Raw genomic sequence first — 26853 nt, 5'->3', positions numbered from 1 at the left:
GCCCATTGAAACTCTGCTTGTGATTGGTTCAGGTGTAGGCCGGCTATCTATATCGAAAAGCAAAACCGTCGCGGCTTGTGAGTCAAATCCTTGAGTCTTCACATGCGCATAAATTAATTTATGCGATGTGAATCTGTATTATATATGGATAATTATATAAATCTTAACGATTATTATGTTCGTTATGTCATGTTAACAAAATTTACGAGACTAAACAGGCAAAATCTCCGAGTATAAACTGTTCGCTATGTTAAAAAATTGGCGGGAGATTTCAAATGAACAATGTATTCAAACTACAGCAATGTTTCTTAGAAAGTTCGATTAGAAATAAAGCGAATTCTTCTTTTCACTCGTAATTTCTAATATTCTTCAAAATTTTCTAGAACTTACTGTGTGTAAAGTAATTTGTTTTATACTTTTCTCGTCGACTTTTTTGGTTTCGAGCTTACGAATATCAAGATGGCCGCTATTGGATCGAGCATGTATAGAGTGGTCGGCGTTCTGCGCTGGCGTTAGTACGTGCGAGAGAGAGTAGGGAACGTTCAGTTTTGCTGAAAATACGCAGTATTCGTGAAACCTCAACGTGTGATAGGTTAAAAATTTGACATGTGTACAACAAGGAGTAGTGTGTTATACATACAGAAGAAATGTTAAGATTCGAGTATTATTCGCGCGAATACTGAGTTGAACGCTCGTGTGCGCGTTATATATTATTACAAGTATAGGATTAACGGTGAATAGTACCAAGTTCATAGTATAGAAGCACGTGGTGTTAAGGCGTTCTTGGTTTATCTTATCAAGTAATCAACGAGTTATTGGAGATAATTTTTAACACCGAGTGAAGATTCGAAGGAGTTCGATCTCCACGATCGATTATCGTCACGAATGTAAGAATAACAAGATACATAATTTGAAGTGTGCTTGAAATATAAGTACCCAGAGCATTTTTAGGTTTGCATAAAAATTCTCCGCGATAGAAACCGATTTCGTTCTCGACGTAACATAAAAGCGTCTGTTGATACGCATGTACGATTGTAGACTGCAGGCGATCTGTCGAACAGCTGTCTTGTCGTCACATGTCGGTTTCGTTTACCCCCTGGCAGTGTTAGCTAATATCAAGATAAATTCTATTTCGCTCTCATCAAAGAGACCGATCAAAGATCAAAGATCACCAGAAAATTCTATCTCACGTAACTTCTCAGTCTATACGTTAATCGCGATTCGAATTCAGTTCGTCGTTGACCACTACACGGAGTACGTCATATCGTAGATCGACTGTCCCTCGTGTCCTTTCCTTGTTCCTCTTCTTTTACCTATATATGTATATCTACTGTACATACAGATATTACTTATACGCATACCCATACACCCACACTATTCTCAACCCTTGGATCGCGTATGGCGTATAGTGATAATTTCCTCTTTTGATCGCAGTGGGAAAACAGACTGTTAGTCGACAAGAATCGTCGAACTCGTTGAGAAGAAGTCACGAGATCGGAAAGTTAAGATAATCGTAGTGTAGTGTATAGAAAGGTAAGCAACGAACTTGCTTCGTATCTCATAGACAAATATTTTTATTAATATTCAAGTCAATCAAAATTTTAAAATTAAATTCACGTGATATAATTTTCTGCTTTACGTTGAAAATTTTCTCCCGTTTATATAAAAAAAACATGTGAATCAATCGTAAAATAGACTTGATATAAATCGACATGATATACAATTAACACGCGATGGTTTAGTTGAAATGACTTTGAATTACTCTCGATTCAAACTTCCGGAATGGTACTGCTTGCTGTAACTACAGATTGGTCGGTAACATTTTTCTTTCGTTTATCCTACTGTGTGAATATTGTCATGGTTGCGGCATTCCACAAAGAAGTAATCGATCTTTCAGTCAGGTATCGAATTCACGGTCAAATTGTTCGCGGTTACTGATCAAGAACTATCGGTGAATGAACAGGTACTAGAAATCACATGCGCATATACATCTATTGAAATACATATAAAATTCCATTTTGAATGTGTCTTATTGACGTTCAATTAATGAATAGGGAAAGAAGCTACCACCAATTAAATGACGTTTACGTCGTTTATTCTTTCGTAACTTTTTTAAACGTAAGTAAAGTTTTCAGGTTCAGCTGCATTTTAACAGCGTTAAAAAATTTTTTAATTTTTCGTTTCAATTTCATATATACAATTTTTTATTTAAACATCAAATGTCTTTTCCTTTCTTGAAATGGAGGAATATGTAATAAATGTTTAAGAGTTTATTGTGTCTATAGCAAAATGACAGTATTACTATCCTTTTGCGATTTGATCGATTGATTATTATTCGAACGATGGGTATACAATTTTTAATTTATATAGCTGATGTTGAATGAGGTTTTAACTAGAATATTAATATTTCTCTGATTTGTTTTCTTTCTTTTGTTTTGAGGAAAATTACTACCTATCGCTATCTTCGCGTCGCACATGGCGGCACCCAGTATCACCTGATACTTTGTCAAGTAGAAGCTGCATAACGTTATATACTAATGTAGACAAAAGTAAGTGATACGGTGACGCAGCAGGTTTTCTCACTGATTACTGCAATAAATTAATTATAGGAACGTGTAGTATGAAATGTCCATTAGGTTGATGCATTTTATCGATGATCGTGCTGTTCTATGTATAGGTTTCCATCTATAACTTGATGTATCTGTCGATGTATAATTATTCTGCTCAATTTATTCTCAGTGTTGATTTTTAATTAATGACTATTTGGTGATTTGCTGTAACACTACATATTATATATATGATATATACTTAATAATATCATTAGATGGAGATCACTTTTGTTTTTTATGTACGATTCATACACGTAAGAATTTGATTTTTATGTTCGAAATATTATATAATATTTTCTCTAATTGCTAACCATAATTGTAAATAGTTTTACATAATCTAGTGACATAATAGAAGTTCATATGGTTATGCAGCTATACATGATTTATTTTTTTTCTTTTTATACGTGGGGAAATTCTCATGGACACCTCGCCGCTCTTGTAGGAAGCGGCGGGGTAGTATCGGACTTACCTTCTTAAACCTCACGGTGGCGCCTACTTGACGCTTAACAAGGATGCCCCGGGACCTTTTTCGAATTGCTGTCGGAGCACTCCTGCATTTCTCCCATTCTGAGTGAGGGAGTGAGGGACCCATTTCTCAGGTCTAGTTTGGGCAGCGGGGGACCCATTTCTCAGGTCTAGTTTGGGCAGTGAGGGACCCATTTTTCAGGTCTAGTTTGGGCAGTGAGGGACCCATTTCTCAGGTCTAGTTTGGGCAGTGAGGGACCCATTTCTCAGGTCTAGTTTGGGCAGTAAAGGATCCATTTCTCAGGTCTAGTTTGGGCAGTGAGGGACCCATTCCTCAGGTCTAATTTGGGCAGTAAAGGATCCATTTCTCAAGTTTAGTTTGGGCAGTGAGGGACCACTCCTCTCAACGTTATCCCCTGGGCCGTCGTGTAAGTCCGAGGAGGACCCAGAACCTCCTCGGTGTGACGACCTCTATAACCACCTAGAGCTTCACAAGGCCATCCTTGGGCGCGGGACCCTACAAGGGTGAGAAGTTCTCACCCTCTCCCGTTCTGCCCACATACATGATTTATCTATTGTTCCAAAAGTATCGATCGCCGTACCTTATGTATGCATTATTCAATAACTGTTTCATCATAATTTGTAACGCTAATGTGTATTAATTATGATATACATTAGGTTATTATACGTTTCGTCTACGTCCAATTACAGGTACTTGTAATTAAACTTATCAACCGTGTATTACCATTACATTAATTATTATACATCATGTTTTACATACATAACTACGTTTTTTCATTTCTTTTTTTTCTTTTATATAACTGCGTGACTAAGGTAATGCTTCCCTATCATCAAATACTTTCAATAATAGTGTGCCATAATAAATATAACATGTGAATCTGTGATACATTTAGGGTAATCCTGTATTCACCTTGGCATAACTTAAGCATAACATGAGTAATGCAGGGTTCGACGCGACGTTCAATGTCGTGAGACTCTTTATCTCGGGGCTTCGCATTATGGTTCTTTTGTTCCAACGCTTCTTGCACACATCCTACATATCACGAGTGCATCGATAAATTTGACTCTCGTAAATCGTAGGACAATCGCTTTTTAGTTTCTGTTAAATCTAGCTTTTTATATAGATGGGATCCTGTGTAGTTACAATATTTATCATATTACATTTTGCATTCAATTAATATAAAATTTGACGTCGAAAACTTCTGGTATCTTTCCTACAATATATCAAATTTGACAGTATAGCATAAGTAAGTTTTGTAATTGATTTATGTTGCACCAGACATCAGTTCATTCCTATTATATCCTTTATGATACGAAGCTTGATAATTCTTATCATTTCTTTTTCGTTGTCTGATAAGTTCGAATCTTTATTTATTCAAACATTTAGTTGACGAAATTTATATGTGCTTTGTTGGAAAGGGGTTTTATTATCACGAGAGAAGTTAGCTTTACCCACAGCCCGTAATATTCGACGTACGTATATACAATTTGTTGTAGGTATCTTTAAAGATAGTGGTATCAAAAAACTGAAAGTCCGCGTAAGGTGGAAATGAATATGATAAAGTGGCTTATTCTGTAGTCACTTTGTCCACTTTTTATGTGTATAAGGTATCTAAAGAAGAATTACCAGTTCATGAATAACAAATGCAAAAGTCATTAATTCACGAATAAATACGATAGATTATTAACTTTATATTAATTAAAATAGCTTCCGCAGTTTTTATCAGTTTGTGTTTTGTAAAAGATTGTTAAAGATTTTACAAACTTGGAAAAAAAGTTTTTCGCCGAGAATTACACTTATTTTAATACGTTATGTGGAATTAATTGAATTATCTCTTATATGTTAACGACATAGATATAATATACGACATACTGCTTCTCTGTTTATCTAAGTTTATTTGAAAATGTTGAAGTGGCTCTCATTTCAAGGAAAACTCCACATCTTTTCTAAAGTTTAGTTTTTTTAGTTTTCAAAGCCATTGACTATTGTTTACCACTAAATCAATTGAAGTTGAAGGGCCTCTCAGCCTCATAGTTTTCTAGGAACATGTACAGATGATGTAGCGGGGTACAGACGGGTGTATTTGTAGAAATACCCATAGATCCATGGCTTCTTTCGTAAAGTAACGCTGCCATCGTGAGGATACACATACACATTGTACTTATACCTCAACTTGCTTAAGTATATTTTCTATTATACATTCATCCACGTATTTCCTCTCTCTCTATTACAAGATAAAACGTTAACAGAAAACAAGCAGCACAGTCTATGATAATTTCAGGCTATTATGCATAATTGAGCGACGGTTGTATTTTTCCGTTTTCTTCTGTATGTATTTCCATTCATGGAATTTGTTTACGTGGCTCGTAGTTCGCATCGAAATTGAAAATAGTGTAAAAGTAGAGAGAAAAAAAAAAAAACGGCGAATTTGACAATATTGAACGCTCAAATGTAAAGTTCCGTTTCTTAATAATTTCTTAACTTTCGCAGATAAGGAAATTTCGAGCCTGTTTACACTAGTAATATAAACACAAATATTTAGACTATAGCAAGCTTATGTTTATTAGATATTCGAGACATTTGCGAGATATTAAGCGATTTGGAAAAAAAAGTGATAGTATATCAATAAATATTTTATCGAGGTCGACATTCTGATCAATTACATTTACAATTACACTTCATTTTGGAATAGGCAGTCAATAAGGTTTTATTGTTCAATTAAATTAATTTTCTATTTCGATGTAAGAAGAAGACTAAAATGTCTGTACAATTTCTAACAATAAACGCGTCCCTTTACAGGTGATAATATTTTTTACATATAATATATGATAAAAAAAAAATATTTTCCAGCGTGTTGAGTTCAATAACCGTGAGAACGTGGATCTTCAATTCCTCAATATATACACGTGTCAGGTACACATGTGTTCACGTCTATTTTAAATACACATTCAAAAGTCGCGATCTCTGGTTGTATCTTTGTAATACGATACATAGTTCAGTGGTCAGGCCTTGGCATAAACGATTCAGAAGCCTGTCAATATCCAGTGGAATAAAGGATCGAAACATACCACTATAACGATGCCAAGTAGAAACAAAAAATGTATACAAAGTTCTACTAATATCCTTATCATTACATCCCATTGTGTTCGAATCGGTTCGTTCGTGTTTTTTCCTCTGCAATTGTTATGAAACTATATACATGAAACTGATCCGTATATAATCAGAAATAATTTATCGAATCGTTTGGTATTTCCTTTCAGAATGACCTTATATTAGGTTGTCCCAAAAGCTCGTTTCGCTTTATAAGGAAATAATAGATGAACAACATTTTTTCTTTTATATTATTTTATTAAATTATGTATGATCCATTTTGTTCTATTACTACGAAATGAACATCACACACAATTCAATGTAACAATATAAAATCTAATACTTTCTTAAATGTTATTGATGATTCAGCATTCGATTAGAATCAACGATGGTATCGCGTTCAGTTCCTAAGTCCGTCATTAATAAAATAATTTCGATTGAAAATATGTTGAAATATCACATGAAAGGTGGCATGTCCTGCGTTTCATTGATAAGTTAACTCTCTCATGGCGCTCTATAGAAATCTGTTTCTTGCTCGTTTACATAATTTGACCTAATATTAGAGGATGCCAGCCATTAGAGCTTCGAACGATCGAGCCGATTTGTGCCTCGTAAGCGATCAAGGGACATATACGAACGCTTCCCAGACAGGAAGCTGACCAATAGGAACGATCCAATTTGAATCTTCACGTGCATGATTCGTGGACGCGTGATTTTATCTTTCCTGGTAAAATTGTAATTGGAAAGATAGAACAACGCTATATCTGCTTCTAGTTTTAGTCCCACTTTGCTAATCAATTTTCTGTTATGTTATGTACTTGTAACGAGGAGCAAGATTTTTCGATGTAGAGACTGTTTGAGAGAAAGAGGGGAGGGAGAGAGAGAGAGAATTGGGGCATTGAAATTTATGTGAGAAGTTTTAATTACAGGCGAAATCCAGCTATCGTGTATGCCTTCGTTTGGCTTTAATTTCGAATCAAAATTAGTTGTACGTGCTATTAGTCTCACTAGAATATTGTTTAGCGTGAAGTTAGGATAGGTGGTTCTGTGAAACAAAGACTTCATCTGTGTAATTTGGAAGAATATTTACCATCGCAGGAGCAAATATTACATCATTTTGAATTTTTAGGAGGTGTTAGCAGTAACTTTCGCAACTCAATTTCGGAAGTTAGGACGGTAGACATAGATTTTTCGAATAGCCCGTGTGCTGTATTAAGTTAGGGTAAATGACTTATTTAAAATATTCCTTAGTAGGTTTTCATTAATTTTTGGTTTAATTTTCTGTTATGTATTACGGTGTTAAATCGTCACTGAAGGTTGACAACTATTACGGAACAACGTTACGTAAATGTTCATTTGCATCTTTCTTCATTAATTTCCATTATTGGATTTATTTCTCCTTTTCAAATATCTTGGTTATGAATGGAAATTCAAAGAAATCATTAGGTTATTGCATATCCTTTTGAGTCTTTGACATATGTAATATTGTTTTTAAATGTTATGAAATATTTTTTGCATTTTCACAAACCAATGCGAAGTTATATACACCATGTAGTGATATATTTATATGCGTTGTTGTTAGCGAGTTTTATGTATTATTAATACGTTATACTTATCGCTTTCTAAAGAGAATTTATTATAGAACGGTTTAATCCAGGTTTCAAGTTTTTAGTAGAAGTAATATATTATGTCCACTATATTAAAGCCTCTTTTTTTCTTTAAGATAACCTCGTTTTCAAGGCTATATTAACATTCCTATATTACTTAATCTTCGAAGATGATAATAATAATATATCTACTAATGTATGGAATAGAATTAGCATTGGGAATATGCTTATGAATGAAAAAATGACGCAAAATTAATTCTTTTCATTGCATAGTAATGTCTTTTTATTTTTAAATATTACAAAAAAGTGTGTATTAATAATTGATAAAAATTGACACACGAAAGTTGCGAAAGCAAGAAACAATAAGTTTGCATTTAGTAAACGATAACAAGAATATTTAAAGATTCACCGTTTGACTGTTTTAAAGCAATTAAAACACGTTTATATTACCATGGAATAGTAGTTACGCATGTACAAGGGATATGAGTAATGAATTTCTATCGATCTATAAATAATCTATAAATCTATCGATCTATTGACATAATTGGCATTAATTGTTGTTTGAGTAACTTATCCTATTAGAAATTAGTGTATTAAAATAATCCTCAAATTAATTGTTCAATGAACACCATCAGGTTCTCTTTTACAATGCAATATGAGATTAATAATAATTCTATTGATGAGATCTGATTAAATACGATACTGTTCCATGAGAATGTCTTAAAGTGTGTACAACAATTTTTACTTATATAAGTCGATAAAAAGGAATTCTTTGTTGCGAGTGAAGATATGTAGGAGAAAAATCTGAATTACTGAAATGACTGAATATCTAGCTCACAACTCTATAGTATTGTTCAAGGTTGAAGTTGGGTTGCTTAAATACACATACATACGCGTATATATACATATATGACGCGGCAACCTGGTCGCTCAGTGACCCCATTGTCTATTTTGAAAACGGGCTTTCGCTGTAATATATGGTCTTTCTGACTTATCCGTAATTTGTCCTTTAGCATCGTTGTTATACTGATTATCTCAACACCACTTTTTTCAAGTCATTCTTTCATGTTTTAAAAATCAAGTTAATTCTTTTTATCTAAGTCAGTCTAATTTATGTTTATATTTTATGTTAAATATATCCTGTATACTTCATGTTATGTTAAAAAGGTATGTTAAAGAGTGATAATTATTTTATCGAATGAAAAGGTTAATATATTCTATCGTAATCACAAAAATATGCATAGCTTTACATTGATTAAGTAACAAAGAGAGAGAGAGAGAGAGAGAGAGAGAGAGAGAGAGATTCGACAATTTTTATTCTTTAATATCAAGTATAGGAATTAAATATTATAGGACATAATCGCTCAGATTATTTTAATAGAGTCATTACTATTTCGATACGAGTTACTTTAATTTCTTAAGGCTTCTCAATTTGACACGTCAACGTTTATAATGTTTCAATTTTTGTGACATACATTTTCGTTATAAATCGGCGCGTGGCAGTACATGTATGGTAAAGTGCACTTAACCAAATTACTTGCTCCACAGTTAACAGACTGTGTAAGACTTCAAGTGAATTCAATGTCATCTTAATAGTCTTTCATAGCCAATATAGGGTATCCATAATGCAAGTGCATTGAGTATTTAAAATAAACAAATTCTTTCGTTATATTCTTTAGTTTCCATTTGCCATTTATTTCTCAATGTATAATATAATTTTATTTCTATAATTTAATTTTATACTCGATTTTATGATCGAATATATTATTAAATTAGTATTCGCGAAAACAGATTCTCACTTACGAGACTTCTAGAAACAGAAAAAAAATTCAACCTACAGTCGAGAAATATTGGAAACTATAGACACAATAGGCATTTGAAAAAAATGCAAAACAACCTCCTTTCTTTCAATAGGCGTTGTTCGGCATTAAGAGAAAATTGGAGAAATGGAATTGATGTAATTTTCCATTATCAATTACTATGAATAGCTGTTGTTGTTTGTGCTCGATATCGTACTTTTTTGCTTCCATACAAGTTACATCGACTGTATACAAGGAAGGGGATGTGTATGTACATTCTATTTATATTCAATTATTGTAGTTATCTGACTTCGATGTTTCTTTAATTTAAGAGTATAAGCAGTCTACATTTCGATACAATTTAATTAAATGATGAATTACGATCGTTCGGTGGTAAGCCAATAAGAATTATTATCAGCGTTCGGTTTCAAGTGCATAGTTCACTTGTTCTGTTACGGCTGCGTTGTTTTATTTATAAGTTCATATCACTCTATAACTACAGAAAATAGCCCTGTTGACTTAAAACAAGGAAAATTGGTATTCATGTCGAGAACGATTTCGATAACGCTTGGGTACAATAGTGATAAAGAGAGAAGGACATGTGCATCCTAAAATACCATTAACCACATCATTTGTGTCAACGGTTTTTATTGCAGTGTCATTAATCCGCATCAAATCAACTACCATTAAATTACAAGAGGTACTGATATCTATCTATTGGGTATAAAGGCGACCACATAGTGATCCATCATGATCGTCGACGAAAAACCGTGAGTCGCAATAATTATAGAAAAGAAAAAGAAAAAGACAATGTCATCACGCTCTTTTTTTTTTATGTTATTACGAATACTTTTAGCTACGCATGTACATGTGTTTTGCCTGCAGATTTACAATTATGCTCTTTCGAAAAACATTATTGTATAGAATTGGAATAGATCTGGCGTAGTGTGATGTAAAATATGAATCTAGCGTTAGTAAGATAGTTCAGTGTCATAAAGTTTTGTCATAAAATTCGATGATATTTATTAGCATGTTTGTGTCAATATAGTGAGGAGTACAAATATATAACACGCTGTACATTGCTGATGTTGCAAAAAACAAGAACTTTTCAGTGGATTGGTAAACAATCTAATGATAATTATAATTTGTAATGTAGCGAATAAAATGTAAGAGGCACTTCAATTTTATCTGTAGCGATATTTTTTTATCTGCATAATACATTTGCTATTAAATTACGGACAAAGATTCCGAATGATTCCTTTTGTATTCTTATCTATAATTCAGGAATATTTGATCGTGAACTATATTATTTTTCTTTACTAGCCTCTTCCTTTAATGACTAGTCAGTACAGAAAAATTTTGATTTTACATCCAACTTTCTAAGAAATTGGTCCCTATTCCAAGTTTTCAAATAGCAATTGTTAACGTTCTTTTGCTTGAGGCTGAATATAACGTGTAATTTCACAATCTCCTATATTGTATTTATCTATTAAGTCAACATGTATATCTTAAAGAAGTTGTTACATAATTATACATTCAGCTAGTTTTTGTTATTATATGATTTATGTTTCCCTGTAATTTGTCACGCTGATAAATCTTTATCATATAAAATTTCTGTAGTAATTTAGATTTCATGTTACAAATTATTCACGAGGAGCCTTGATCTGTCCACGTGCTGATCAATAATCAAATTGTTTTTTATGATTCTTAACTTACGATAACTATCGATCTTTCTATTTTTCTACGAAACATTGCAACAAGTTGTTTTTTTTCCTCTTATGCTGGCTGAAATACTATGTATAAATATAAAAAAAAAAAAAAAAATGAAGTGTTATATTTCATTCGAACGTTTGCAATTATAATTGTACGTACATTTATCAATCAACTGAAAGATTCATAGCGTCGCCGTTTTATTAGATCACAGTTAATGGTAAGTAAATTTGGTGATATCGTAAAATATTGTTAATGTCGTAAAGTAAGTAAGAAGTTTGCAAATAAGTACATATCATTAATGGGAAACAGGTATGTATTTTTCATTGCATAACTACATCTCATACATAATTCCTATTTGAATAATAATCTTATTTGTTACATGTTATTGTTCCTTCGTGCTATCTCTATTGCCGGCTCTCTATAACTTCTATTGTTTCTCAATTTCTTCATTTTGAAACAATAAAATGTATTCGTTGTATAAACACGCAGAAAGGATGATACATACTGATTTTTAACAATCAAGTCTGCCATTTTTTAATTGTTTATTCACAGTCGTATAAACCGTTCTGATATATATATATATATATATATATATATATATATATATATATATATATATATAAATTGTTGGAATTTATATTTAAATTTCATTTACAATAGATTATTAACACGTAGAAATCAATTATCGGGCATTGTTGCAATTAATTCATTTTAACGAGGAAACATGAACGATTACAAATGCGTACGGTTTATCTCAGCAAGTGAACCCTGTAATTATTCTCGCTTAGTCATTCCATTATTTGTATTGAATTCAGAGACTATGCGTAACCGGCCTTGATCTTTAACATGTTTTCGTGTATCGTGTTTCCACTGTATGTTTCCAGCTAAATAGTAGTAGGTTGCATGAAAAGTGAATTGCCCTTCGTTTGGAATCTCAAATAATGAAAAGACAATGCGAGTAGTTGGTAGCCGCATCTGGCACGAGCTAACGACGTTCAAAGTCCGTGAAGATATTCGAATCACATGCACATTTTACATATAGAAGCACGTTGTCGCCAGACTGCAGTCACGCCATGTCTTTAATTGTATTTGTGTCTATTGGTACACATAGGGTGTCGCGTGGCGCATTCTATCGTTTTGCGACGGTACGAAACGTTACGAGCAACGATTGAATGATTTTAGGTGCTTTAATTTTTTTGTAGTACTATGATATGAATGTGTATGCTGTTGCAATTTCAAGCTACAGCTTCTTCTCTTCTCCTTTTTCGTCTTTTCAACAAAGACCGCATGTTTCTTATTTTTTTTCTTTTTTCATTTGAATAATCGTTTAAATGAAATACTCTAAGTGGAACATGTATAATAATGCAGTCATAAGATAAAAATTGTGAAAATGCAGATATCAACATCGTCACAGTGCTTTATCTTCCTGATATAAAAGGGAAGTACGTAATAAGAAAAAATGGAAATTTCTTGAAAGTTCTACAGATTGAAATTCAGATTCATTTACCACACGTGTATACGTGTATTTACATACACAAGAAATGAACATCTATAGTATAATTAATTATGTTCACTGTGACTGTAATCTTGCTAATACAAGTTTGTATCAATTTATATATTTGTTCTCAAGTTGTTAAGTTTTTGCATTCTAAGTCTATATTTCACGTGTGTGTAAATACACATTCACGCGTGTGATAAACGAATTCGAATTTCAATTCAATGTAATTTTTAGTACATGAGTAGGCATGTATTCCTTGTCTTGAACGTGTAACTTGTATTTACATACCTGTGTGTATTGTACACATGTATTAAGAAAATGGATTATTTTTTTTTATCTTTAATAGCTTGACACGTGTTTCATATTATGCCACGTATATACGTGTGCTTCACCACACACTCAATACCGTGGCCACAACTTTTTATGCACGTATGTATATTCAAGCAATTCCAGGTATCTCAGGAACGTCGCTACCAAATCTATATTTGTAGCAGCCGGTAACGTAACACTTTTAGAGCAAAATAAACTGTACAAAGCTTTGAGAAATATTTGTATTTTACGATTCTTATCTTTCTACATTTTTGCTGTATACCTTTTATTTTTCTGTTTTTATACTCTTTTTCGTTTATTCTCTTTCTGCTATTCATTCAGTGATTGAAAGCAAACCCATCAAAACACACCTTTATTACACGGCGCCGTTAAGTTTTTCTTTTAATTTTACAACATCACGCGATCACGCAATCTACGCGTACTATTTTTATACGATGCATGTTTCGGACCGGCAGACTCTGTTTTTATCTATGTTTTAAGGTCGTTTGATCGTTTGCAAGAGTATCAAAGAATTAATATATACGTTTAAGAAAAAAAAGGAGGGATTAAAAAGAAGGTAAAAACAAAAAGTTCTCCGTGTCATTTGATTATTGTTAAAGACAAGTTAAGAGGGAAGAATGACGCTGCTCGATCTATTCACACTGGGGAGATTCATCGGGATGTTTGTTGTATCGACGATCGTATCGGTACCATAAAGTTCGACAGATAGAAACGGCGCGTCATTTCGTTTTCAATTTATCATTTTACCAACTGACGGTTAAGTAATTAATCGGATATCTGAATAATCCTTAATTTTGTTTGTTTTGCTTTGGTTCAAAGTTACTTTATGCTGTTTTTCTTTTTAAATGTACATATGAATGATTTAGCCTTGAAAAAACCGTTAAGTTTGATGTATGAACGCGAAGAATGACTTTTTGCTAAATTTATGGGCTTAAACACGGAACTATTTCAGATTACATATATATATGTATATTTTTATGACTCATTGTACTGTACTTAAATAATGTGTAGAATATTAGGCATGTTAATATTTTTCTGGAAAATCTTTACGATATTTAACTTATAATACAATTAGTTCATTGGTATATGACTGATGCTGGTATCAAATAACGATGTGTTATACATATCCGGATATTAGTAGTATGCTCTTTAGTACTAATATTGACACTGACTCCATTCCCTGCAATGCAGATAATGCAGTGTTCTGCAGCCTTGATAATGACATTTCTCTATACAGGAAGTTTCATTAATTAAAATTGGTACGATAATCTTTAAATATCTTTAGACGTACTTATACTGATATTTTGAATTCAAAATTATTTCTAAATTATCATAAACTCTTTTACGTTCCTAATGAAAATCCCTGTACATAGGGAAACCTGCATTAATATCATATAATACCAAACCTACACTTTGCGAATCGTTTTTTATTCCATGCATCTTGTCATACTGACATCCCAAATTATTATTACACAAACAATAATATAACGTTATTATTTCAGATTTAAAATAATAGGAACAATTTGACATTAGTCGCGAAACAAAAATTTCTTTAGATTATCGGTCTGCATTGATAACGAAGCTTTTTTTTTTAAAGAACGCTGCTTATGCAATGAGCTTTTAATTAACAAACGATTTCATAAGGCACTAACATGCAAGAAGAACGAGATGCATATTTCGTAACATTGCGTTTTCCTGTGTAGGGAGATGGAAAGCTTTTGGGTTATCAGCGCAGTCAACGCGATCAAGGCGATTTCGTACCTGTACGATCTGCTGACGTTCCCGGTATACCTCGTGCTCCAACGACCTTGGGAGAAAAGGAAGGCTTCACGAAGGATCAAGGCTCGATCTATTACAAAGGATGAACAAAGTATCACGTATAGGAGTGTTGATCCGCCGAGGGAGATGCACATTACCCTTGAACGTGAAAACATCGACACGCTCGAGAAGGTGATGGGATGGATCACTAAAAAGCATGGCGAAAAAAAATGCATTGGTACGAGAGAGATACTTGCGGAGGAGGACGAGGTTCAATCCAATGGTAGAATCTTCAAAAAGGTAGAGTGAGAAGCGATTGTTTTGTTGTAATTAAAATCGTAATACATATGATTTGATTAAAAGAACAGAATCGAAGAAGGAAAAAATACTTAGTAGTTCCTTAGTCGATGTACAGTGTATCATAGTGTGCATAAAAATGTGCGTAGTACTTCGAATGTAAACAAGTAACAGGGCCAAAATAACAGTTGACATCATCAGTAGTATGCTTTTAACATCTTTGTTTACATTCGAAGTACTACGCGCATCTTTCAACATGTTTTGTAACATAAAGTGTTAAGATGAACAAAGTCAAATATCTCAGAAATGGTAAGTTTCAGGATAAATATATGTTAGTACTTTTATACTCAGAACTAGCTATTCTGTCGCAATCAACCATAAAAAAATAGGACGTTCTGTTTAAAAGAACAAAGTTAATCTCTATATCTCCTCTATGCATCCACCTATCGAGAAATCATTGTTATCGCGTTATGTAATTCTTTGAATCCTACAGCTTTCGTTAATAATATTTTCGCGTATTATTTGAAGTAACGAAGATATTTGAGGTGGGCAGAGTTTGTGATACAGGCTGTATATTACGTGGATATGAATGAATGATATGGATGAATTCAACTTAATACAATCTCTATGAGAAAAAACTGATTACTAATTATTCTGTTACAGTATAAAATGGGAGAGTACAAATGGAAAAATTATAATGATATGGACAGGCTGACAACATCCTTTGCTCGAGGCTTAAAAGAATATAATCTTACAATGCATAAGAACATCGTGATCTTTGCCGAGACTAGGGAGGAATGGATGATAGCCGCCTATGGTTGTTTTAAACAAAATATGACCGTAGTTACTATTTATGCGACGTTAGGCGAGGAAGCTATTGCTCATGGAATCAACGAAACGGAAGTCAATACCGTAATTACTAGCCATAACCTGTTACCAAAATTCAAACGGCTCCTTAATGTGTTACCTAATATTAAAACAATTATTTATATGGAAGATCAATTAGTACCTACTGATACGAAGGGTTATAAGGTGAGTACCTTGATCCAGACTACCGGCCATAAATATTAGGACACTTACTGGTTATATTTATTGAAGAACTATATCAAATTTTACCTTATATATTATTTTACATTATAAGTAAATTATGGATATTTGTGTAAATTCATATTTTTGTAAATATAATTAATTACAGAGATATAATTGAAGAAGTTCAACTGTAGCAGAGATATGTTTCATTCACTAAATATTATAAAGAGTATATTATAAAAAGTATGCTTTGGTTCTTTTATGTATCTTTGGATATTATATGTATTATATGTGTAAATCCAAAAATAATAGATTTAGAGTAAAATAATTAGAAAATAAACGTAATGAACAGTATTCAATTTATACTAAATTTCTCAGCAGGTGTTCTATCTAGTATTTATGGTACTGTAGAATTAAAATTAGAGCATTTAACTATAAAAAACATTATGTAGAAATCCTCACTAATTTGTATGCCATTTTGGTACATTTTAGGCTGATGTTAGGCTGTTACCTTTTTCTAATATACTCCAGACAGGTAACAGTTCTGTAGCATCACTATCATCACCAAAAAGCTCTGATACTGCAATCATAATGTATACATCTGGGTCGACCGGAGTACCTAAAGGTGTGCTCTTGTCGCATACAAATGTGATTTCTGTGATGAAGTCATTCTGTGATGTCGTTGAAATTAGACCGGATGATGTGTTTCTTGCATTCTTACCTTTGGCTCATGTATTTGAACTTCTTGCTGAGAGTGTATGCCTTTTAAGCGGTGTGCCCATCGGTTATAGTTCGCCTCTTACTATGATCGATTCGAGTAGTAAGATTCAAAGGGGATCCAAAGGGGACGCGTCGGTTTTGCGACCAACTTGCGTAACTTCCGTGCCAGTAAGGTTCAAAAATTGTATTATATCATACTGTGACGTTAGTATATAATAATTTTGGTTTTCTATATCTTTTATAGCTTATTTTGGACCGTATCTGTAAAGGTATCAATGAAAAGGTAAAGAAATCGGGGCCTCTGAGTCGGACCATTTTCAGATTTGCCTATGAATACAAATTGAAATGGTATAAGCGCGGTTACGATACACCTGCCTGCAATAAATATGTTTTTGGAGCTGCAAGACAGGTTCTTGGTGGAAAGGTTAGGCTTATACTTTGTGGTGGTGCTCCTTTGACTCCAGATACCCAAACTCAAGTCAAAATGTGTCTCTGTGCCACATTGACTCAAGGATATGGCCTTACAGAAACAACTTCTTGTGCTACGGTTATGGACAGTATGTATTTTTTTTTCTTTTTGTTTTTTATTAAACGATGTTTTGTTTGATACATTAAATTATACAATTTTTCATTTTTAAGAGCATGATAGGAGTACCGGAAGAGTAGGAGGACCAACCACTATTTGTGATATTCGATTAGAAAATTGGGAGGAAGCTGGTTACAGAGTTACGGATACTCCATATCCTAGAGGAGAAATATTAATTGGTGGTGAAAATGTTTCGGCTGGGTATTACAAATTACCAGACAAAACGAAAGAAGACTTTTTTTATAAAGATGGGAAACAATGGTTCAGAACCGGCGATATTGGAGAAATTCATGAAGATGGTTGCATAAAAATTATAGGTTATATTAAGTTTTAATCTCCATGTCATAGCCTTTTTGGAAAAAATATTTCAGCACTTTTTTTTATTGGATTAATATACGTTTTTACAGATCGAAAGAAGGATCTAGTTAAATTGCAACTTGGTGAATACGTATCCCTGGGTAAAGTTGAAGCAGAACTGAAAACCTGTCCTGTTGTGGAGAATATTTGTGTTTATGGAGATTCGCACAAATCTTATACAGTGGCACTAGTAGTACCTAACCAATACTATTTAGAACAGATTGCCAATGACTTAGGTATTACAGGAAAAAATTTAGAGGAGCTGTGCGATAATCCTACTATTGAAAAAGCGGTGTTACAAGAGCTGGTTGAACAAGCCAAAAAATGTAGATATTTGAAAAATAATCATTTGTCTAAGTACCAATTTTCAAACCTTTTTAATGATGTTTAAATAATCTTTATTTTTAATACAGGCAATCTCCAGAGGTTTGAAATACCCGGTGCTGTGAAACTGTGTGCAGAACAGTGGTCACCTGATATGGGACTGGTAACAGCCGCATTCAAGCTTAAAAGGAAAGCAGTGCAAGAACGTTATCAACACGAAATCAATAGGATGTATGCCTCGTGATGAGAAGAAAGTTGCAAGAAATGTAATAGTGAAGTGATGTCGATATTCAAGGTTTCTGATGTGGCAAAATTTCGATACCCTTCGTTGGAATTTTACGAAACGTGATCGAATGTTAATTAAGAACTTCAGATTTGGAAACGTATTTTCTCTGTTTTCTTTACTGAAAAAGGTGTCGACTTTTTAATACTACGAAAGTCAACTTACAACACATCGTCAAACATATATAAAAAAGAACTAATGTTTAAAGAATTTTTGTCTGCTTAAGAATATTTTATTAGTCAATTTAGGGTTTCGTTCGAGACGAGAAATGACTTTGATCTTCAATGGTGTAAGTATATAAAGAGCGTCTTGTAACATAATCGTTGTCTTACGTGATGCAAGGTATGAGTGAGAATAAACAAATGGTGGAGGTGATTATTCCGTAGAGGAAATTATTTTTCTTCCTTCTACATTTAGTTCCATCTTAATAATATACTCATTCCTTGTAACGATTCTTGAACTTCGTGAAAGATCAATCGCTGATCGACTAGCATATTAATGTTATAAGTTCATAACTCGTACGATGTACTTATTTGAAGTATTATTTGAAATCGTCGAGTTTAATTTATCGCTATAAAGTTACTCCGCTAATAATCACTTTGTTTCATGCATTAAGATATGTATATATACAAAAAAAATCAAGTGACGAATTGTCTGCTCTTACTTATTCTTCATGTTAAAGCGTGATGTATGGTAAATGTTTAAATATCTCTAATTTTACGCCAACATAAATTAATCTTCTGTTTAGGATTTTCACGTAGAATTATTCTTCGTCTAATACTGTACAATACTTGCAGATAATGTCATTGTTTTGAATTATTATTACATCAAAGCATCACAAAAAATTTTCTTTCCTTTCTTCTTTATCTATCGGGATACATTATGTGTGCGCATGTGTCGATATGTATGCAAACATGTATGCATGTTTATTATTGTATGCCTATATGAACGAGGAAATGAGGATGTAATGTATGTGAGCTTACAAAAAAAACAAATGAAGGAAAACTGTGTTCACAAAAGGGAAATTGTTCTAGTAATTTTTTGTAGTCTTCCTATTTGCTGTAATGTGTCAATTCTTTGAGAAGCATGAACGGTTAAAGGGTTTCTTTGGTATTTCAATTTCGTAGGCGTTACATTGGATCTATCATTCAAATATCTATCTAGCTCCAAGTCATGTTAATTTACACGAGTTCCATTCACTATTTGTAATTAGTGGTCTTCCTATTAATATCCGATGTTATACAGGAGATTAGTCTGCAATAACATTAACAACTTATCTTTTCCAAATGCTTCTTACCGGATATGGTTGATATGCGTATATCTTAACAAATGAACGATTATGTTTCATACAAATTTTTATCTTTTCTTTTTCATTAAAATTTTGATAAAAGAATGGCGCATTGAATAGCGATTTTGTATTATACTATAAAATATCGTGTTGATTGCGCATTCTATATATTCAGTGTCTAAGCATTAATATTCGATGCGCAAGTAAATATGAAATTGATTAATAAAATTAATATTTTATTTCTATTTCGTGGCTTGTACGTCGCGACTGTATAAGGAGAAAGAGAAAGTAAGCCATTTGATAAATGTAATGGATTATCGATTTGATGACTCATTCTCCTTTTCCAGTTGCATTAAGAGTTCCTGCAATGTAGCTGAACACATGCGTTATGAATTGTTACGAAACTGTGCTGATTTCCATAAATTATTAAAAGTTGTACAATATTAGATAGGAAATTATCAATTGTCGTTTGGATATAATCATATCATCGATACCTATGAGTACCATTACTTATTATAATTATCGTCTTGAAATTATAGAATGCAGAAATAAATGTACAGATCTATAGTACACTTACATAGTATTATTGTGATTCTTGTGTTTTTCTCTCTAATTTGTGATCAATCGTATATACAAACGATATATGTATATTTATATATTTCACAGCGTTTTCATTTTTTATATTTCATAGCACTGACAATAATCCAGCTCGTACAAATGTTGGAAAGATTGATAGAATAAAAGTATGGGAATTCTCACTGTATATTGCTCCTTTTAGGTCCATTCATTTCCTACGCCAAAATATTTGTTTTAAAGTTAAGTAGAAGCAAATATATCTTTTTTATTTACTTAATATCGCATTCTAAAGAATAATATCTATGAATATGAAATCATTATCATTCCCTATAAATTAAAAAGTTTATATTCATTTTTCTTACATTAATTAAAGATATTGTTTAAATATCTAACATGTTTAAATGTATGGCGCCATTTTTTAAATTAGCCAGCCGATGGCGCATTCATAATCCTACATGATCCTACTCTTACAGTTTCCTATCATCATCGATTCATTATATGTGGACCAGTGTGGTTGAATTTAAAAGCCTTTTGCTAACCGCGTTTTTTTATATTTCACAGAAAGTGTTTTCGAACAGAAAAACTGATTGTTCTAGCGAAAAACTGTGTTTATACGTGTTATGAACAGTATGTGTTTCAACAAATACAGGGAAGACAATGCAAGAAGAGCACGATGACACTGTTATATTCAAGAAGATTTTATTTGGTAAGTTTATTAATGAATCTTTCTTAAAATAAATTTTCTAATAACTAATATCATTTTTTATTTCCTTCTATTATATTGGTCAGAAAATTGGTCAGAAAAAAAACACTCGTTCCAAGACATCTCTTTTATTGTTTATTTGTTACAAATGCAGAAGAAATAATATATCGTAATACATAGAGCAATCTATCAAGTTGGTCATTGCAATAGACATTTTAGTATATCGAATCGCGCCTTGTTACTGAGAAATCTCTCTCGTTCTCTGTTTTCTTACATAAAACAGCATCTACTTTCAATAGAAATACAAGTTACCCACTAAGCAGCCCTTATCACGAGCAAGTCGTGTAACATTCATAAAATCTCTAAAATCTGTCGCGTTTACGACGAGATGTCGCGATCCACCATAAAAAACATCTAAATTTCACGGTGCATGAATGCACGCGCGAGGAACATCAAAATTCCGCCATATTGTGTACAAGCCTCCAGTTGATTTTTTTTCTCAAACTTAAAACAATTGAAATATTTTATTCATTATTGTTAAAATATACGCTTACGTATGTATTATTTTCGCAATATCACGAACGCAAAAAATATTTACATATATCTAATAAGTCTTAAAATATTTAACTATTCTATTAGAGAAAGAGAGAGAGAGAGAGAGAGAGAGAGAGAGAGGAGTATAAGTTTTACGCTTTCTTATCACAAGTACGCCTTATCTAGGGAGAAATTTTGAGCGATGCGTATAGTTTTCATTTGACAATTTTTTGTTTGATTTGTTTTATTCTTTTTGTGTTAAAATAGTAATGGTTGAAAGTTAAATTATCTAATACATAATATATATTACAATGTTTAATTATAGAACCTATAGTAGCATTCGCAATAAGAAGAAAATTGTGTCTTTGTTGTTTAACACGTTCTCTATCATGTTACTCATACGACTTCTTTATATGAGATTTTTTATTTAAAGCCATATCGTACAGTATTTACAATATCATTCACAAAAGTTAGATTTCCGCGATATCTGAATGAATACAGCATGAAAAACCGTTCGAATCGTCTATCATCAATTTAAAATAAAAAGTACACTTGACGCTTTGTAGTTTTTCGTGAAACCATTTATTTCTCGAAAATAATCGAAAATTGAAAAGAACGAAAATAAATAATTAAAAAAAAAAAAAAACGCGATTATTATAACTAGACATGTTACAAATATATAACAAAGAATTTATCAGATTTGTATTTTGTTAATTTTGTAAATATTCTAGACAAAGTAAAAATTCAGTAATTCTCATATACAATAGGAAAGAAACGATTTTTAAAAAAAAGTGTTCCAGTTATACTCAAAATTAGATGTTGCAATTTAAAATAATAGAGAAGTTTGGTAGAGAACTTGTCAAAACTATAAACAGTTACATGTCAATAACAATAACGATGTTCACGATGATTGCGTTTGTCAGATGGAAGGAGTGAAATTATTGAAACAACCAGGAGGCTTGTACGTTGTTTCCATGTCATCCACACTCGTCACTCACTATTATTTATGCAATAGATTTTATCCACGTTTCAACAATGTATAATATTATCTAATAATAAGTACTCATTATTCTACGGTCGTTTTCTACAGGCCATACACAATCAGATCGAGACCCTGGTATAATAATCTCAGTTCTCTGAAGTATATTCTAAAATTTTTTGGTCAGAATTCTTACGTTGTACGTGTTAATTGTTACATTGAGACCCTTTGTACACTTAACGGATGTGATGGTAGGAGTTAAAAAGTCTCTTTCAGGAAGTGATCAGTGTTAATCTTCTCTCATTTTTTTTCTTCTTTTTTGTAAACGCGTTTAGAACTCGCTTTGAAGAGATCTTGTAGGCAGGTTTAGTTCTAGGCTAATTATTCCCAAAGTATTGAACGCCTCGAAAGAATTTAGAACGCTAATGTTCCAACAAATTTTCCGTTGATTTTTGTAAATTAAACCAGATCTTTTCGATGCCTTATTTGGTTTCCTTTTGTGCAAAACTTGAATGTTGTTACTTTCACAGTGATTTTCGTTTTAAAAGGTTTTCATAGATTTATCTTTCTTGCTTTATTTCTCGTGAAACTATGCTATACAAAATTAATATCGCGCGTCCTATGCTTTCGTGCAAGTTAATTCGATGGTTTGTATAATTTTGCAGACATCCTGATACGTCAAATAATTGTTAACGAATCGTGTAATTTTGCAAACATTCTTACGAACGTTCGAAATGCGTTCTATCACCGAGAACGAGATCAGAGGATAGAAAAGTCTGTTTCATTATCTTAGAAATAGTAAAATTGATGTTCAATGTTATCGGAAATCTGTATCATAGGAGTTTCGCCCAATACTTTGTAAATGATCGCTTAGAATGAAAAATAAAACGACCTTCGGAGGCAAGAAGTGTCAGTTCGTTACGATCGATGTTTCATCGTAACTTGGCGGTAGTTTAGGCCAGACACTTCTATTTCAGAACACATTAATTGAAGTATTCCTAAAGAAATATTTCACAAGCAAGCCTTCATTAATTTCTCTCGACGCATCATTGTTACTATCCACTTCCCGCATAAATAATTACCAGAAAGGGAAAGAGACAAAACATCAACATGCACAAACATCTAACGAATATAATTTATAATAAACCAAATATCGTTCAACCAATAGCAACGTGTTATTCTAAAAAGCAATTGCGCGATACTGTTAGGTCAAATTCGAAATAAATCGAAAAGTTTAGAGTTCGATAAAAATTGTTTCATTAAAATTATCGGCAACGTTGTATCAGAAAAAAAAAAAGGAGAAGAAAACGTTATTAACATAGTTAACAAGAAATAATTGTTACGCTTCTATGACAAATAGAGAAGGACTCGCGAAAACCGTAGCAATTGCATTCTAAAATATCACATTGTCCGAATTGCAATTCCTCGCCATTTTCTATTATAGGAACCGCTATTTCCAGGCGCAATCTGCAGCCGGTGCTTCGTAATGAGATCGAATTAAACCGTTCTTGGGGAAATTAATGAATGCCCTCGCAGATGTTCGCGGTAAAACACGACGATTTAGTAGACTTTCAAGCTACGTATTATATGTACGCATACACCCGTGTATCACCTAATATCTCGTTAGTAATGCAATATCGTGCCGCACCAACGGGTGCTATACTTTTTACTTTGCATCCGCGTTATGTGCTTTCGCCTGTCTATTTACACGTTTTACACGCGCAACAGCACGCCTGCACGATTTTGTTCCAACCGTCTGTTCTACGGTCTTTTAAATCGCAACTTTTTTTAATACGAGTTCGCCATCTACGTTTTTCTCTTATATGATAGTATACTCGCGCGTTTGTATTTTATTTAACGCGAAAATCTCTGGCGTATCTGCATTCTGTTCAATTCAACAGCCTCTCGCTTACCTGTAACTTCGCGCGATTTAAAAGTTACTCGTATGTATCTTAATTCTTGCTCTTGTAAAATTCTGCCTAAAATTCTGTACTTCCTGCGATGTGGAAATCTTCCATATACTCGTACATCTTCGACTACGAAGTTATAGAAACAAACGTGTAACTATATTCGTTTAAGTCGATAAAGTAGAAAGTTACACGTTTTTGTATCCTTTTTATTTTGCAGCTTTCTTCTGTATCTGTGGCTATCTTCTTAACTCGCAATATATAGTTATTCGTATACGTATGCAGATACTCTTCGTGTTGCTCGTATATTTCGATAGCTCTAGTTGAAATCAGCGACGTATCTTACAAGCGGGTTTCATTCTTTCGAATTTCGTTGGACGTACGTATATTTTAGAGTGCGAAGAAGATCAAGGAATTGGCATTTATTATGAATATTTAATATCATTATCGTTAATCCTTTACGATATTATTGGATAGAATTACCGAGTAACGGCAGGAACCTTTTCAGTTTTCAAATTGTGCAGGCATGCTCGTGCACTTTCCAAAATGATTATTACTTTCCATTAATTCTTTAATGCTCGTGTCTACTAACCGAATTTCATCCGTTCCTCGATTCTACACCCAAGAGATTCGAAATCGACGATGTTTACAGAACATCCACAATTACTGTTATAGCAGCTAATAACAATTCATCACCTAATCGAAATCGTTCTGTATGTACAGGATACGACATAGCTTTCCGCGTGAGCTCAGCTACAGTGGTTCTATCAATACTACAGCAATTTTAGTATTTCAAGGTCTGATTCATCAATTACTATCGAATAATTTATTTAACGCTGGAAATTTCGACAAAAGGATGTCGTAGAACCATATACAACGCTATGATTCTATGATTCGCGTGGTATAAAATTTTCTCAATAAATTACGTCGATAATAAGAAAATGATTTTCTCGAAAGTTCTACTTTCGATGTTATTTTCGTGTCTCGTGTTCTTGAAACAATCGAACTCGTAGAAAAGTCTACGCTATATATCCTGTACATTGCAACGAACGATATTCACGAAGACACTATTGTACGCTAATGCAAACGCTTGCACCAGCTTATTGGTTAATTCCTAACCTAACACGTTAATTTTCAAGTTCGTAAGTATGAGAAGTTTCAAGAACGTTGTCACGGAGGAACGGATGACAGTAGATTGTGCGTCCAGTTTTCTTCGTTACCTTTCTTAGCGGAAAATTTGGTAATTATCACGAAGGTAATTATCTCGAAGCTAAAGGCGAACATAATTAATTTTCTGAAGGTTTTGAACGAGTGGTAAATACAGATACCGACATATACCGACGCGGATGCTACCTTAGAATCGAAATTATCGTTCGTTGATGTCGTTTCTATGTGTTCCCAAAATTCTCGTTTCAATCTTTTCGTCGATCGAACTTCGTTGAAAAATACCTTCGGTCTTCTATCTTCTTCATCTTTCTTTTTTCTCTTTTTTTTTTTAAACTATCGATAAACATTTAGACGTCGATGCAGAAACTGTCGATTTGTCTGTGCTTTTGAAACCCGAACACCGATGATCGATCGTCGTTTTAATCCTCTTACATCGGAAGATACTCGATTTCACGCAGGATTAATCGAACGTTCGTAATTTATTATTACTTTGTACAAAATCAGCGATTTTGAAATCAGCTTCAGCGCCACAGTTTATAGCCATTGTATTACTTGTTTTTTTTTTTTTTTATTAATTATCATCGTTTAACAACCATAGAGGAATATTCACGATATTTACGCAAATTAATATTTTCACGAATACGATTAAAGGAATGAAATGTGTGTAAAAATATGTTTCATCTGTTGAATGCTATCTATGATGAATACTTGAGACGTTTTTCTACATTTTTACACGTTCTCTGCACTGCGTGTATTCTTTGATTTAAAGGATTTTTCCTAAACGCGTAAAAATTCGCGGTCTAATAATGAAATTGCTGGGTTGCTCGATAAATTCGTTACGTTTATGGCAGTAGGTGTATTACACTTCGTAATCTACATATCTAATAAGATCGGAAGAGCGTTACACATTTATCAAAATGAAGACTTTCCGGTGAAAACGACGGGTCTCTTCGAAAGAAATATTTCAAAGAAATAATCTTCTGCAATATCCGCGTAACGTTAAGATATTTCTTTCGAAGTTACACGGTTCGCATCGGAGAGCTACTTCGGTAAATGTTGCTTCTAGTCGGATCAATTAAACGCATTAGTCTATCAAGGACCAAGCATCGAAATAATGCGTAAACGTTGCGAAAGGTGCATTTACTGTGCGATAAAATACTAATTTCGTGCTAATGTAGATACGATCTTCGAGTTCTCTTTAAAATTCGCTAC

At 33.0% G+C, this 26853-nt stretch overlaps 1 protein-coding gene across 4 annotated transcripts; it reads left to right on the top strand.

Annotated features, from left to right (window-relative positions):
* The first annotated feature begins 487 nt into the window (after nt 1-487).
* Acsl (Acyl-CoA synthetase long-chain) lies at nt 488-20538 on the top strand. 4 transcript variants are annotated; one of them, XM_072003298.1, is made up of 9 exons: nt 488-887; nt 10249-10362; nt 14837-15191; nt 15852-16220; nt 16710-17105; nt 17182-17494; nt 17577-17840; nt 17931-18206; nt 18294-20538. In XM_072003298.1, exons 2-9 carry the CDS (start codon nt 10343-10345, stop codon nt 18446-18448), a joined length of 2148 nt encoding a protein of 715 aa, XP_071859399.1. In that variant the 5' UTR covers nt 488-887; nt 10249-10342; the 3' UTR covers nt 18449-20538. The 4 variants fall into 4 exon arrangements, with proteins under 4 accessions (XP_071859399.1, XP_071859401.1, XP_071859400.1 ...); XM_072003299.1 differs by lacking the exon at nt 488-887 and adding an exon at nt 1226-1533; XM_072003300.1 differs by lacking the exon at nt 10249-10362.
* Nucleotides 20539-26853: the final 6315 nt, after the last annotated feature.

This window comes from Bombus fervidus, chromosome 5, assembly GCF_041682495.2.
Source record: "Bombus fervidus isolate BK054 chromosome 5, iyBomFerv1, whole genome shotgun sequence".
NCBI lineage: Eukaryota > Metazoa > Arthropoda > Insecta > Hymenoptera > Apidae > Bombus > Bombus fervidus.
Note: the sequence above shows the minus strand (reverse complement) of the source record. Positions and strands in the feature narration are given on the sequence as shown.